At 38.1% G+C, this 17,312-nt stretch overlaps 1 protein-coding gene across 2 annotated transcripts in view; it reads right to left on the bottom strand.

Annotated features, from left to right (window-relative positions):
• COL19A1 (collagen type XIX alpha 1 chain) overlaps positions 1-17,312 on the bottom strand; it is a 349,939-nt gene that overhangs the window by 242,015 nt on the left and 90,612 nt on the right. For both annotated transcript variants that reach the window (XM_045498677.1, XM_045498678.1), the window contains exons 11-12: positions 11,085-11,129; positions 8,680-8,724 (exon numbers count right to left, since the gene is read on the bottom strand). In XM_045498677.1, the coding sequence (XP_045354633.1) occupies positions 8,680-8,724; positions 11,085-11,129 (90 nt within the window). The remainder of the gene's footprint in view (positions 1-8,679; positions 8,725-11,084; positions 11,130-17,312) is intronic.

Below are 17,312 nucleotides of genomic sequence, written 5' to 3'. Positions count from 1 at the left end.
TGTATAAAAATGCAACTCATTTCTGTACATTGATTTTTGTATCCTGCGACTTTGCTGAATTCATGTATCAGTTCTAGCAGGCTTTTGGTGGAGTCTATCGGATTTTCCATGTATAATATCATCTGGAAAAAGTGAAAGCTTGACTTCACCTTTGCCAATTTTTATGCCTTTGATTTCCTTTTGTTGCCTGATTGCTGATGCTAGAACTTTCAACACTATGTTAAACCACAGCGGTTAAGAGCGGACATCCCTGTCGTGTTCCTGATCTCAGGGAGAAAGCTCTCAGTTTTTCCCCATTGAGGATGATGTTAGCTGTGCGCTTTTCATAAATGGCTTTTATGACATTTAAGTATGTTCCTTCTATCCCAACTTTCTTGATGGTTTTTATTAGGAAAGGATGCTGAATTTTGTCACATGCTTTTTCTGCATTGACAGGATCATATGGTTCTTATCTTTTCTTTTATTAATGTGATGTATCACATTGATTGATTTGCGAAGGTTGAACCAGCCCTGCAGCCCAGGAATGAATCCCACTTGATCATGGTGAGTAATTCTTTTTATATGCCGTTGAATTCGATTTGCTAGTATCTTGTTGAGAATTTTTGCATCCATATTCATCAGGGATATTGGCCTGTAGTTCTCTTTTTTTACTGGGTCTCTGTCTGGTTTAGGAATCAAAGTAATGTTGGCTTCATAGAATGAGTCTGGAAATTTTCCTTCCCTTTCTATTTTTTGGAACAACTTGAGAAGGATAGGTATGATCTCTGCTTTAAATGTCTGGGAGAATTCCCCAGGAAAGCCATCTGGTCCTGGACTCTTATTTGTTGGGAGATTTTTGATTACTGATTCAATTTCTTCACTGGTTATGGGTCTGTTCAAATTTTCTATTTCTTCCTATTTCAGTTTTGGAAGTGTGTGGGTGCTTAGGAATTTGTCCATTTCTTTCAGGTTGTCCAGTTTGTTGGCATATAATTTTTCATAGTATTCCCTGATAATTGCTTGTATTTCTGAGGGACTGGTTGTAATAATTCCATTTTCTTTCATGATTTTATCTATTTGGGCCATCTCCCTTTTCTTTTTGAGAAGCCTGATAGAAGTTTATCAATTTTGTTTATTTTTGCAAAAAACCAACTCTTGGTTTCATTGATCTGCTCTACAGCTTTTTTAGATTCTGTATTGTTTATTTCTGCTCTGATCTTTATTATTTCTCTTCTTCTGCTGGGTTTGTGGTGTCTTTACTGTTCTTCTTCTATTTCTGTTAGGTGTGCTGTTAGATTTTGTATTTGGGATTTTTCTTGTTTCTTGAGATAGGCCTGGATGGCAATGTATTTTCCTCTCAGGACTGCCTTCGCTGCATCCCAAAGCATTTGGATTGTTGTATTTTCATTTTCATTTGTTTCCATATATTTTTTAATTTCTTCTCTAATTGCCTGGTTGACCCATTCATTCTTAAGTAGGATGTTCTTTAACCTCCATGCTTTTGGAGGTTTTCCAGACTTTTTCCTGTGGTTGATTTCAAGCTTCATAGCATTGTGGTCTGAAAGTATGCATGGTATGATCTCAATTCTTGTATACTTAGGAAGGGCTGTTTTGTGACCCAGTATGTGATCTATCTTGGAGAATGTTCCATGTGCACTTGAGAAGAAAGTATATTCTGTTGCTTTGGGATTCAGAGTTCTAAATATATCTGTCAAGTCCATCTGATCTAATGTATCATTCAGGGCCCTTGTTTCTTTATTGATCCTGTGTCTAGATGATCTATCCATTGTTGTAAGTGGGGTATTAAAGTCCCCTGCAATTACCACATTTTTATCAATAACGTTGCTTATGTTTGTGATTGTTTTATATATTTGGGGGCTCCCGTATTCAGCACATAGACATTTATAATTGTTAGCTCTTCCTGATGGATAGATGCTGTAATTATGATATAATGCCCTTCTTCATCTCTTGTTACAGCCTTTAATTTAAAGTCTAGTTTGTCTGATATAAGTATGGCTACTCCAGCTTTCTTTTGACTTCCAGTAGCATGATAGACAGTTCTCCTTCCCCTCACTTTCAATCTGAAGGTGTCCTCAGGCCTAAAGTGAGTCTCTTGTAGACAGTTAAGAGATGGGTCTTGTTTTTTTTATCCATTTTGGTACCCTATGTCTTTCGGTTGGAGCATTTAGTCCATTTACATTCAGTGTTATTATAGAAAGATATGGGTTTAGAGTCATTGTGATGTCTGTAGGTTTCATGCTTGTAGTGATATCTCTGGTACTTTGTGGTCCTTGCAACATTTCACTCACAGAATCCCCCTTAGGATCTCTTGTAGCGCTGGTTTAGTGGTGATGAATTCCTTCAGTTTTTGTTTGTTTGGGAAAACCTTTATCTCTCCTCTATTCTGAATGACAGACTTGCTGGATAAAGGATTCTCGGCTGCATATTTTTTCTGTTCATCACATTGAACATTTCCTGCCATTCCTTTGTGGCCTGCCAAGTTTCAGTAGACAGATCTGCCACTAGTGTTATTGGTCTCCCTTTATATGTTAGAGCCTGTTTATCCCTAGCTGCTTTCAGAATTCTCTCTTTATCCATGTATTTTGCTAGTTTCACTATGATATGTCGTGCAGAATATAGATTCACATTACATCTGAAGGGATTTATCTGTGCCTCTTGGATTTTAATGCCTTTTTCCTTCCCCAGATCAGGGAAGTTCTCAGTTATGATTTGTTCAAGTACACCTTCGGCCCCTTTCTCTCTCTCTTCCTCTTCTGGAATTCCTATTACAGATATTGTTCCGTTTCAATGTTTAACTTAGTTCTCTAATTCTCCCCTCATACTCCTGGATTTTTTTATCTCTCTTTTTCTCAGCTTCCTCTTTTTCCATAATTTTATTTTCTAATTCACCTATTCTCTCCTCTGCCTCTTCAATCTGAGCTTCAATGGTTGCCTCCAGTTTATTTTGCACCTCATTTATAGCATTTTTTTAGCTCCTCATGATGGTTTCTTAGTCCCCTGATCTCTATAGCAATAGATCCTTGCCATCCTTTATACTTTTTCAAGACCAGCGATTAATTTTATGACTATTATTCTAAATTCTTGTTCTGTCATATTGCTTAAATCGTTTTTGATCAATTTGTTAGTTGTCACTACTTCCTATAGTTTCTTTTGAAGAGAATTCTTCTGTTTCATCATTTGGATAGTCCCTGGAGTGGTACAGAACTTCAGGGCACTTCCCCTGTGCTGTCTGGAGTAACTTGTGTTGGTGGGCAGGGCCGCAGTCAGACCTGATGTCTGTTCCCAGCCCACCTCTGGGGCCACAGTCAGACTGGTGTACCTTATCTTCCCCTCTCCCAGGGGCAGTACTCACTGTGGAGTAGTGTGGCCCCTGTCTGGACTACTTGCACGCTGCCAGGCTTGTGGTGCTGCTTTATGGGATCTGGCATATTAGCCAGGGTGGGTCCGCAAGGTGCACGGGGGAGGGAGGGACAGGCTTAGCTTGCTTTGCCATCAGTGGTCCCCTGTGGGAGGGGCCCTGCAGCACAGGAAGGGAGGCATGCAGACCTGTCGGAGGGATGGATCCACAGAAGCACAGCGTTGGATGTTTGCGTGGTGCAAACAAGTTTGGGGAACTGGTTCCCTTTGGGATTTCAGCTGGGGGATTAGAGAGGGAGATGGCGCTGGCCATTGCCTTTTTTTCCCGCCAAGCTGAGCTCTGTCTTCTGGGGCCTAACAACTCTCCCTCTTGGTGTCTTCTCGCCCTCCCTGCTCTCTGAGAGCAGAGCTGTTGACTTTTAACATTCCAGATGTTAAGTCCTGCTGGCTGTCAGAACTCATGGAGTCTGGCCCCTCTGCTTTTGCAAGTCAGACTCAGGGGCTCTGCCTTGCCGGGAAGGCTGCCCTCCACTGCCCCGGCTCCCTCCCACCAGTCCGTGTAGTGTGCACCGCCTCTCCACCCTTCCTACCCTCTTCCATGGGCCTCTCCTCTACGCTTGGCTCCAGAGAGTCCGTTCTGCCAGTCTTCTGGCGGTTTCCTGGGTTTTTTAGGCAGATATGGGTGGAACCTAAGTGATCAGCAGGACACGGTGAACCGAGCGTGCTCCTATGCCGCCATCTTCTTGCCGAACCTCTCAAATGAGATTTAACAATAAAGATTGGCAGAATTGAGTTTAACACTGAAAAAATCAATTTTTAAACTAAGTCTGGGGTGCCTGGCTAGCTCGGTCAGTTAAGCATTTGACTCTTTTTTTTTTTTAATTCTTTTTAATGTTTATTTATTTTTGAGAGGGAGAGGGAAAGAGAGAGAGAGAGAGAGATTGTGTGTGTGTGTGTGTGTGTGTGTGTGTGTGTGTGTGTGAGCAGGGGATGGGCAGAGAGGGAGACACAGAATCTGAAACAGGTTCCAGGCTCTGAGCTGTCAGCACAGAGCCAAACATGGGGCTCAAACTCACAAACCATGAGATCATGACCTGAGCTGAAGTCGGATGCTTAACCAACTGGGCCACCCAGGCACCCCACACATCTGACTCTTGATTTCAGTTCAGGTCATGATCATGGCTGTGAGATTGAGGCTGCATGCTGGGCGTAAAGCCTGCTTAAGATTCTCTCTCTCTCTCTCTCTCTCTCTCTCTCTCTCCCTCTTCCTCTGCCCCTCCTCCCCTGCTTGTGCTCTCTCTCAAAAACAAAACAAAACAAAACAAAAAACTGTGTTGGAGTTTGAATGGCAACATAAAAGAATGGTTAATGGCTGTATCACTGCAAGGAAGGTTGACACAGTACAGGGGTAACTGCCACCTCAAGGGTGCACTCTCCATTTGTTCACTAGTAGTAGCCCATACAAAACCTGCAAGAATTCTGAAGAAACCTAAGGAAAATCCTCCAAAGAATGGATGCCTAGGAGCACTCCTAAAGACACAGAGAAATCAGAACACAGACCCCCTGCTGTGAGTCTATCTCCCCAGTCAGAATATAGACTTCCTCCCTCCTACCTCATGAGGCATGCTGTTAGAGTCAAAGGATCCTTGAGTGATGCTCACCTGCCTTTGGCAACAGGCAATGGGGCAGTGGGATGGGTTCATTCATATACATCTACATGTTAAACCAGAGAATAGTGAACCTGAAAATAGCTGTCTTCAGGGAGAGTCCTGCCAGCGTAAGTAATTTGAGAAAGAACTGGTTCTTCAAATGATTTTCACTTCAGGACTGATTTGGCTGAATTGTGCTTGCTCAGTTAATACACGAATTTCTTCCCTATCATATGTTGCTACAGACTCAGGAATATACTCTCAAATCAGGTCCTCTCTACTTGTTCACATTTCATAAATTCTTCTCTGGACTAAGGATACCACGTTAGACATGCTGAGGAACCACCTGGTCAGTCTGGCTCATGAATTAAACTGGCCTAGAGGCTAGTTTTGTAGTCATAAAGGAAAACAGCAGATTTCTCTACTTGGTTTATACTGGATTATAGAAATACCACATAAGCCTGGGTGGCTTAGTCAGTTAAGCATCCGATTTCGGCTAAGTCGAAGGTCCTCGCTGTCTGTAAATTCAAGCCCTGCATTGGGCTCTGTGCTGCCAGCTCAGAGCCTGGAGCCTGCTTCAGATTCTGAGCCACCCTCTCTTTCAGCCCCTCCCCCACTCATGCTCTGTGTGTGTCTCTCTCTTTCAAAAAATAAACATTAAAAAAAATAACATATAGTGGTATCATCACTATGAAGATACTTTAAGATCATCACATAGCGTTTTGTCTTTGACAGTTGATATGTGTTTTCCTGTTCAACTGGTAGCCATGTGCCTTTGGTAGGTAGGACATCTTTGAGCAATAACAACTCCCTGAATTCTTTTGTTTTACAACTAGTGAATTGTATCATTCAAAACAGTCAAATTGTAAACACAGTAAAGGCCACAATGAGACAATTAAAGAGGAAAGGTAAGTCTTATTGTAATTATATAGTCTTACACAAAGAATTAAATTCAATTTAAATTATCTTTTAGGGGGTAGGGGAATGGGCAAAATGGGTATAGGGGAGTGGGAGGCTTGCATGGAACAAATAAGTCACAGGATGAAAGGTATAGCATGGAGAATAAAGTCAAAAGTATTGTAATAGTGTTGTATGGTGACAGATGGTAGCTACACTTGAGGTGAACATATCATCAAGTATAGACTTGTTGAATCACTGTGTTGTACACCTGAAACTAATATAACATTTCATGTCAACTATACTGTCGAGGCCGCTTTTAGGTCACAGGCTTGAGTAACGGAAACTTGAGCAAGTCAAAAGGGTCCACAGTGACTACCGAGCTGAATGCACAGGCTCATTAAGCCATAGGTCCTAACCAACCAATGGGCTACTTACAACCAGACACAGTTCCTAAGATTACCAAAAAAGGTAAAATTCCATATGTCTCCATATTCCCTTACCCCCCTCTATAACTATAGCTTCTCACCACCTCCTCATGGCAAACGGTTTGTCCTTCGCTGTTCTGTGTGCTGCTCCTTTGCAGTGTATTCAATAAACTTTAATCCCTTTTGTTCTGTCTTGGGTGAGTTCTTTCACCACCCCTGCAACCTGCCCCCACCCAATCGGGATGCCCATATACACTTCAAAAAAAAAATTAAAAGTAAATACATAAAGTAGTCTTTGTTCAGAAAACAAATTATGTCGTAAGCAGTGAAAGGATTTCATGCTTGTATCACATGGAAATGAGTGCTGCACATACTTATTTAATTAATCTAGAAACACAGTTTCTAATCTAGGAACAAAAAGTTGACATTAATTATGTATCTCATGGAAAAATACATGTGGTCATAGATCAGAATATGTAACATGCAACACTGAAAAACTCAAACATTTTCTATTTGGTAAATAATAAACCAGAATATATTTTTATTATATGGGTTATTATGTAAATTTTATATGTGGCTATACGCCATTTGAATTATAATTCTCATTCAAGGTACAGTCTTTTCTATTTGATGCTTTATATCTTCCTCTTATCTCCATCATTCTCCATAAATATTTTTACCTCTTGGTGAAACTATTTGAAGGCAATTGTTAATAGGTATGAGGAATTAGAAGGGAAATCTTCAAAGCCAAATATATTGAACAGTTTTCTATACTTCATAGCCTGTGAGAATCTATTACTGAGTAATACCAACCATGTATATAAAATATCAAAATAACCACTAAGATTTTAGTGAGATGGTGACTTTAAATGACAGAGAATTTTTCTTTCCTTGCTTATTCTCACTTATTCCTACAGGTAAAGTCCCATTAATAAAACAGGAACATGTGTAAATAAAGCATTTATTAAAGGCAATGACTGTCATTCTACTAAAACAAAAATATTCAAAAGATTCCTAAGAGGAGAGATCCACTTTTTAAAAAATAGTCATAATTTAATGGAATTCTCCTCAATTATATGATTATTATATGGCTGTTCTTTTCTCTTACAGTTCTATGAGGAAAAGTAATTAGCAAGTAGCTTACATCATGCATAATTTGTCTTACAATTATTATAGATGCTCATTCTGTTTAAAATACTTATGGAAGAAGCAAACAACTGATCACGGCCCAGAAAACTAAATACAGGCAACACTGTCTAATTTGAGATTATCTCTCCCCCTTCCCTTATTCTGGCTGTCCAATTACATGACATTTTATGAAACAAAGGAATGGTACTGTTTTGTTCTATTTAAAAATCAAACTGGACTTATGAAAAGCAGAAGGACTCAAATGATTGTCTGAAGGGAAATTTTGGATGACTAAGGCACTTCTATTCTCTGTATTTTTAGTAGAAGGCTGTAAATTTGTAAAACAAAGATTGCTTGAATATTGGGTTAACCACTTCTCTAAGCACCAACCTGGAGCTCTATCCATAGTTTTCTTTGCTTCTGAGTCTGATAAACTTGTAGAGTTTAAGGAGTTTACTATAACCCAATCTGGGATATTACACCATCTCTGTGTTTTTTCTTTTAAACCGTCCCTTTTAAGTCATCCCTTCCAGGGCACCTGGGTGGCACAGTTGGTTAAGCCTCCGACTCGGGTTAAGCATCCGATTTCTGATCTCGGCTTAGGTCATGATCACACAGTTTGTGAGCCTCACATTGGGCTCTGCACTGATGGTGTGAGGCCTGCTTGGGATTCTGTAGCTCCTTCTTTCTGCCCCTCCCCCGCTTGTGCTCTTTAAAAATAAATAATAAAAATAAACTTTAAAAAATAAATAAAGTAAACCATCCCTTTATTTTAACTCTTTCAAACTATTCTATTTTCACATCTATTTTCTGTTTGACCCAATTACAGTTCTTCTTATTTATATCCTCAGGAAAAATTCCACTGATAAACCAGGTATACATGTAAACAAAACATTTATTTAAAGACTTGGACACATAGTGCAGCAGTGATGTGATAGCACACAAATATACTGCTTAATAAATGTTTTAATCATTTATATATCAATGAAATGCATTTAGAGAGAAATATCTAGAAACTACCATCCAAAGTTTAGAAAGGTGTCTGAAAATTACCAGTATATTAAGTATAACTTAAGTGAAATAAATATTTTAAGATTTTTTCTACAAAATTACTGAATTCTGGATATAGAAAGTATAAGAGAAGTTAGATATTCCACTTCAAAATATTTTCATGAACACAATTTATTTTTATAGATGCTTATGTAATGAGAGATATTTACCTTTTCACCAATTTCTCCTTTGCTGCCTTCAAAACCTTGCTCTCCCTGTAGAAGAGGAATATGGTATATATAATAATGGGAACACTACTTTTAATATACACAATTATTACAATAATAATGATAATGTTTCCAATGACTAATAAAAACCATTTCTAATATGTAAATTTTTAAACCAATATTAACTTAGACAAAATTTACATATTCCTAAATACTAAAGAGTACAAGCCACACTTTCACTATAGTACGTTCCATGCAATGTCATCTCCATAAACCTGAATTTCTCTATATACTGTACCTTTCTCAGAGGTGTTTTGAGAATTGAATGCATCAACATGGTGCCTGGCACTAAGTTAGCCATTATTGTTATTATTACTATTACTATTTATTTCACTAGATCCAGCAGAAACAGCCTTCTCATGCTGACTTCTATGGAATACCATTCCAGTGGGAGCTGTGTGATGAATGAGAGTTCAGGTTTGAACCCCGAGTCCTGGCTCCAGCTCTGACACCAGAGCCGAACATGTTCTTTACCCCCCAGATCCCCTGCCTCTCAGTCACAGAAAGGGCGTTGGCAGTTGTAGGGCTGCTGGCTTTCAACCACCATAATTATTCCAAAAGGTGTAAGTCTCCTATTCCTCAACTAAAACGCTCTCTGACCCAACAAGCTTATTTTCCCACTTAATTCTGCACAGATACTTATGGTACTGATGTTTGATGCATACATTCAAACAAATATTCATTGAATGCCAAGTACATGTCAGGCACTCCAGACAACACAGCCAGCAAGTGAATGCTGGAGATAGGTCATCCTCACCCCTCCACTCACAAGATGCACTCAATAAATGAAATATTTCCTGAGTGCACAGAGATAAGGGATGAAGGGTTTCTTATGTCAAGTTTTTCTATAATGCTGCAACAAGGTGATGCTTGACACAATTAAAATTCATGTTAGAAGCGAACCGCCAGGTTTTTACTATACGTATAGTGTCTGTGTATATATTATAAATAATACCTGTAATCAAATATATGTATATGTGTACATGTATACACACACATACATACATGATTAAATTATTGTTTCTGCTTCATTTTCCCTTTAAAAGGGTACCAGGAAAGACAATAGGTTAGTATTTGGGCATATGTGCCACTGAATATATGGTCTATCTTTACTCGACCATTTTTCCTAAAATATAGACTTTAACTTGATCTGTTAATTCAAGCTGACATCGAAGCTGCTACACCCCCCAGTACATCAGTCACAATGTCAGCATGATGCAGCCACCACAAACAGCTGCTGGAAAGTCCAAAACTATTTCCCAGTAGATAAATCTGCACATCCCTTGGCTTGCAGCTCAACTCACAGAGGCAGCACATGCTGTATCAATGGGTTTTGTCTAGAGTTGCTGTGAAGAAATTCAGAAGCTTGCCATTTTATCGCTGCCAGTTCAATCTTATTATCTTTATCAAGCCAAGTAAGGGAAGATTTTTCAAACACTGTAACTATAAATAAATGCACATCTTTTTTTTTTAAATGGAAATTTTTAGCTACAGAGAAAAACCGAGATGCAGTAGTAACTTCTGACATCTTGCTGCTAAGACCTGTAAAACTTTCAAAGCATAGAAATGATATGGTTGGCTGGGGTGGGCATCTAATATTGCATTAGTAATGCTCTCCCCTGTGGTGGGATTATCTGAGTGGTATCATGACAGCTGGCCCCACCTGAAGTGGCTCCCCATCCCTCCAGGAAACTGGAATAGACCAGTCTGTGTGCTTCCAGCAATGCTGGTCACACTCCTTTCCAGGAGGAGAGAGTCCTGGGGCAGGTACAAGTGAAGTTCACCTTGGTAAAGAGAAAGATAGTAGGCACAGAAACAAGCAGCCTAGTCAAGGCAAAAATCTTTATTTATTATGACTTTGTTATTCTGAAAGATATTTTTTGAAGAGATTAGTTGTAGCATCTTTGTAACATTTAATATTTTATGTCAGTGTAACTATTATGTTTAGCCAACCTGGGAAATACAAAAAGAAGATAAATAAGAAAGAACCAAATACAGTCAAAGGTGGTAAAAATTATTCCGCTCTTCATTTTAGATGCTAGTAACAGTGAAAACACAATCAGAGCAGCTCTGTACACTCCACTGGCCCCCAGAAAGCATGATCATTGACTTCTCTGGAGAAGCATGTTGCTAAAGCTCTCTGATAAAGCTCTCTCCTAGAGTGATTCCTTTGAAAAGGGATTACTTCCATGGGTTCTCTTTGAAAGACCGATTAGTGGCTTTCTAAGAGCCTTTCAGGGAATTAAGTTTCATCAAATAAACTTTCTGAGTCTTCCCTATACTATATGCAGATTCAATTTTTAAGATGTTAAATTCTTAATTTCTATAAAACATCAAAAACTCTTTACCTTTTGACCAGGTAAGCCTGGAACTCCATGCAAACCATTTTCACCCTACAAGATGTATAGAAAATAGATTTTATTAGCAAAAAACAAATGAATAAAGAAATTTTTGCAGTCTTTAAGAATTAGTTCTAGCTTGGTGGGGAAAGGTAGCCTAATACTGAACATCTATCACATTCAGGGGCTTTTTATCTATCCCTCCTTATCTTACAACTATAGAGTTAGTAGTTCAATTTTACAAAATAAGAAAACAGTCTTGGGGGGTTTGTGGAGCTCAGTCAAGTGTCTGACTCTTGATTTTGGCTCAGTTCTTGACCTCATGCATGGTTCATGAAATTGAGCCCCACATCAGGCTCTGTGCTGCAAGCATGGAGCCTGCTTGGGATTCCCTCTGTCTCTGCCTCTCTCTCTGCCTCTCTCTCTTTAAAAATAAATACATAAACCTAAAAAAAGAAAATAAAGAAAACAGAGTCTCTGAGTCATGCTCAGGGTCACCCAACTTGTGGCACTACCTGAGATTTCAATGAGGTCTCTCTAACTCCACAGCTATTTAGTACCCTTTATTTCATGTTCTCTTTTCAAACCTCTGGACGTAATATTAAAGCCTGGAATAGGATTTCTATGGGCCAGGAACTGTTCTCACAACAAATCTATTGGGTAGATAGATTATGATCATCTTACAACAGATGATCACACCATCCTACACAAAATAGGAGATAGAAATGGAATTTGAACACATACACTTCAGCTCTGTGAACATAGCCACATCCCTACACTGTCTCATGGAAAAGATTTAATTCTGGCTTGTAAATGACCTCATATAAAAACTGAATACATCTATACATCTATTATAGATATGTATCACATCTATTATAGCAATAGACATACAGCTATGTATGTAAACACGTGTATGTCTGTGTATATTTATATATATAAAACTCATATCCATTGATTGCCTTTAAATCAATTTTGAAGACAAACCCAATCCCATTTTACTTGAAAAATTGCTTATAAGAATTTTTAGTTTTTTACATTCATCTGGTTCCTTTCTTGGGTAAAAAGGTTCTCAGCAGATGCTTATCAGTTTCCATTACTGGAATTCATGGGTCATTTCTTTGACAAGCGTGGTTTGTAAACAGCACACCAGCTAGAATGAGATATTCCTGGGAGGATGTACACATTCTCAATGGGGGCTTAGGAATTTTTCTGCTTATAGGAACTGACTTGACTCCTGAGTTTGCAGGTTGAGGCAGCTCAAAATAATTTAAAAATTCCATTGATCTACTTTATTTCTAGAAAACATTTATAAGTAATTTATAAGACAATTTTTCAGCATTACCTAGAATGAAGTTAGATATCATTTCTTAAAATGATATAAAAGAAAAAAATCACATCTTCAAACTTTAAACTAGCAATAATATATTCTAAATCTAAAGAGAAAATTATTATTTCATTAATTAATATATTTTGGAAAGGTTTAGTCATTTATAACGGAGTTGTACCACTATATACAGACACACATATTTTAAAGTCTAGGGCTGTTCTTAGATTAAGTCATCTAAGTTTTTCACAGTAGAACTGCTATCATCAAAAAATATACTAAACAGTAAAGGCAAAATTTTGCTGCTAAGTGTAATTAAGTGTTGAAGCATCAATAAAATACAATGTACTTATCTATGTAATAAGCATATTTCTAATCTTTAAAACATTTCTATAGTTCTAGACCTCGGGCACTATTATACAAATATTTTAGAAACTTCCCATCTCATTTGATAAAGTGACAGTAAAAGCACATTCAGTATTTGACACCAGGGAACATTCTGTGGAAATTGAGCTTCAGTTACTCATCGCAGAAGTATGTCCACTTGTCCATAAGGAGCAGAATTAGTTTCATCGGTTGGTCTAATATAATGTTTTATATCATATTACAAGTTACACATCATAACAAGATATGGCATGTAATCCAGTAAAGTACACTGATACAGTATACACTGCCAAAAATACTTTTTTGGGGAAAAAAAAGTAGTGACAGTATCTACTCTTTTTCTTTGTTTAGAGCCCACTGCTATGTACTATGTGTTCCAAGTACTAGCACCTAAAGTCACTTCTGGCACATGTCAGTTTAGGGCTCCACCCAGAAACACTGCTAACGGGATACCAAAAATCGCTAAAACTGTGATATCAAGCTGTTTTTCTCTCTTTAATGGACACTGATTTCATGATTATTGCAGTTAAAATGTTATATTTTCCTACGGTCAGTGTTCACTGGTCCCCACTCTTTCCTGACTAGGAATTTGTTTTGTAAACCTAATCCTAAATTCCCAGATAATCTCATGGATACCAACTGATTATTCTCCCAGGAAAAACTCAGTTTCACACACCAGCAGGTACACGATTTTCAGATTGGGAGTGGATACTGTTGAAGCTTAAAGTTTGCAAGACTGGTATTCAGAAACCTTTTTATTTTCTTCTCGCTGATTTTCTTGAAGTTATCAGAGATAAGCCATTTTGAAACTTCTAATAATTTTAAATCATTTGTTATTTTTCTAGTTCTTAAGGGATAAATTAGTATATTTGTTTTTGTTCATATCCAACCACCCCCCCAAAAAAAAAAGATTTCTTAAGTAGCATAAAAACTAAAGACTATATCCAAAACCTAATGCAGCTTGAGGTCAAATGGAATTCTACCTAGCAAATAAATGCCTACCTAAAACTACTGGATGGGTGGACATTAGCTGCTTTTTCTGGACTCTTGCTGTTCCTCCTTCCTCCCAGTCTCAGCAGAAACAAAGAAATAAGAAGTTTCTCCCTTGGCTTCTGATCAATACTTCAGTGCATTATTGAGAGAAAATTACAATCAATGTTTCTCATAGCTACCAGAATGTTCCAAACTTGTTTCTGAGGCATAGACTTTCTATTATAGGTTTTTCCAACAAAGGACCTGTGTCCTTTTCTTGTTACAAATTCAAAGTACAGAAGGACAAGTGAATGAATATGTGTAATACAAAGCAGGGCCAAATCTAACATTGCTGCTGACAGCAGTGTTGCCGTGTTATTACTGTAATGCATAGCCGATCTTCAACTTCACAGAGCAATCTAAAGCACCCTTTCCAGAATTCAAAGTAAAACCTCTTTGGGAAGCTTTTGGAAAAAACTTAGGTGTGATTTAGGGCCAGCGGGTGGCTTTCTGAGAAAGTGATCAAAGGATTTCATTTTACCTCCTTTTTATCACTGCACATTTCCCTGAAGTAAGCACAGCTAGGCATAAAAGATAAATTATTAGTTTTCCTGATTCCTTTGACATTGGAATCTATGTCTTTTCTTATTATGCAGGAAATACAAGTTGTCTGAAGGACACTTGATAAGAAATCACATTCCCCAGGGCTATAGTTTATAAACCTAGTCCCAAAGAGATCAAGCAAAGAAAGGCAGATTAAACAAGTAAATGGAAATTTGCTTGTAACTACATGTAAGCCCAGAAAATTGAAAGTTATATACTATGTTGTGGTGATTTTTTTTTGTTTTGGTTTAAAAAGTTGGGTATCCACACTCTGATGTAAAAGTCTGCACTGTTGGTGGGAATGCAAACTGGTGCAGCCACTCTGGAAAACAGTGTGGAGGTTCCTCAAAAACTTAAAAATAGACCTACCCTATGACCCAGCAGTAGCACTGCTAGGAATTTGCCCAAGGGATACAGGAGTACTGATGCATAGGGGCACTTGTACCCCAATGTTATAGCAGCACTCTCAACAATAGCCAAATTATGGAAAGAGCTTAAATGTCCATCAACTGATGAATGGATAAAGAAATTGTGGTTTATATACACAACGGACTACTACGTGGCAATGAGAAAGAATGAAATATGGCCCTTTGTAGCAATGTGGACGGAACTGGAGAGTGTTATACTACGTGAAATAAGCCATACAGAGAAAGACAGATACCATATGTTTTCACTCTTATGTGGATCCTGAGAAACTTAACAGGAACCCATGGGGGAGGGGAAGGAAAAAAAAAAAGAGAGAGAGGTTAGAGTGGGAGAGAGCCAAAGCATAAGAGACTTTTAAAAAATGAGAACAAACTCAGGGCTGATGGGGGGTGGGAGGGAGGGTGGGTGATGGGTATTGAAGAGGGCATCTTATGGGATGAGCACTGGGTGTTGTACAGAAACCAATTTGACAATAAATTTCATATATTTAAAAAAATAAAAAAAATAAAAGTCTGAGATGTGGGGTGCGTGGGTGGCTCAGTCGGTTGAGCGCCTGACTCTTGGTTTCAGCTCAGGTTGTGGGATTGAGTTCCACAATGAGCCCTGTAATGAGCCCCGCGTGAAGCCCTGTGTGAAGTCCTGTGTAGAGCCCCACATGACTCTGTGCTAGCTTGGGAGCCTCTCTCCCTCTCTCTCTGCCCCTCTCCCTGCTTGCACACACACATGCACTCTCTCTCTTTCTCTCACACACACACTAAGAAATAAAAAACATTAAAAAAAAAAAGAGTCTGAGATCCTACTAAAATACTGTTTCTATATTTAAAAATTTAATGTGGCCCATCATTTCATTCTACAGTACATTTTCCAGTAACTTAATCTCCTTTACAAATATAGTATACACTTGGAAATATACCAGTATTATCCTACTAATTAACTCATTTTATTAAGAGAAAATTTACTTAAATTGAATGTTGAGCGAAATAGCTGGAAGAAACATCTGAAATGGAATGCCAGAATTCTAGCATGAAAACCAATAAAAGAGGCAGCTAAAAGTAAATCTGATTTTGATTTTGTGTATCACTAACTTGACCTCTATGTTTCCGACTATACATCCGCTTTACTCAGGACGTAATCTTCAAAAATTGAATTTTTATGGTTCTTAAATTGTTGCCACTCAACTAAGCATTTCAGGAAATAGAATATACACCTTTTTTTTTTTTTCAGACATCTCATCCAATCTAAGTCTTTTATTTCAGGGAGGATTATTTTTTCCTTCTATTTTCTTGGACTTCATTCCAAGAAGTAAATCATCAAGTTAAAAAACTGTATACCTTATAGGGTTTAAAACTTCAAACTTTTTGAATTATTCATATGTATTTGATCTTTAATGCAGCAAACACATGGGGATGTATTATCGTATTAATGTTCAGGATAAGGCAAATTTATATCATTCTTAACCATAAAATGAGTGAGATCCTATTATTACTTATTCTTATGGGTCATTTCAAAGAAGGGAAAACCAGCCCACTTAAAGGCAATATATGGTTGATACATGTCTTAATCATAGTAATGTAAATATGGGGAGTTAGTAGTAGCTGAACCCAACATCTACCGTCTCAAAAACTATTAACCTGAATGTACATGTATTGGGGACACAAGTATACGCAAGTGCACACACTTAGAAAATGAGCAGGATGGGCAGTTTTTCACATAGGGGCAAGAATAAATTCATACCTTTTTATCCACCACCTCCGTCAAAACATTTGTCGAGGTACTGACTCTACTGAAAACTTCAGTAGTCAGACACTTTTGCTGTTTAATTTGTATTTTGGAGAGCAGAACAAAACAACTCTATATGGAAATACTGCAATAATGCTTTCTGAAGTCAAATTAACCTTCCCCAAATTTCTGCCCACTAGTGTTTTTTTTTTTTTAAGTTTATTTATGAGAGAGACAGAGAGAGAGAGACAAAGACAGAGCATGAGCAAGAGAGTGGTAGAAAGAGAAGGAGACATACAATTCAAAGCAAGCTCCAGGCTCCGAGCTGTGGGCACAGAGCCTGACACAGGGCTTGAACCCATGAACCACGTGATCATGACCTGAGCCCAAGTCAGACTCTTAATGGACTGAGCCACCCAGGCGCCCTTTTGCTCATTAGTGTTATATTACAAAGGAAAAATATCTTATTGGTCTTATGTATGACATCCCTTTGTGTCACTATCAAGCCTATTCAGTAAACCAATAATTTTTCAAATGATAGTTTGGAGTCCCTTAATAGTTACTGTTTTCTGGGTGCACATTGGTCAGCCAATATATCTGTTAAAATATGGAACTCAGAATTCAGCACATCACTCCAGAAATGATCTCACCACATAGAATAAAAACAGGAGGGTCACACACACACACACACACACACACACACACACACACACACACTTCTTGTTCTGGATACTATATAGTACTTATATTAACACAACTTGTTGTTTTAAAGTTGAATTGCTTAAGTATACACTGAGCTTGTAGTCAAC

The sequence above is a fragment of the Leopardus geoffroyi genome, chromosome B2 (assembly GCF_018350155.1).
Source record: "Leopardus geoffroyi isolate Oge1 chromosome B2, O.geoffroyi_Oge1_pat1.0, whole genome shotgun sequence".
Classification (NCBI taxonomy): Eukaryota; Metazoa; Chordata; class Mammalia; order Carnivora; family Felidae; genus Leopardus; species Leopardus geoffroyi.
Note: the sequence above shows the minus strand (reverse complement) of the source record. Positions and strands in the feature narration are given on the sequence as shown.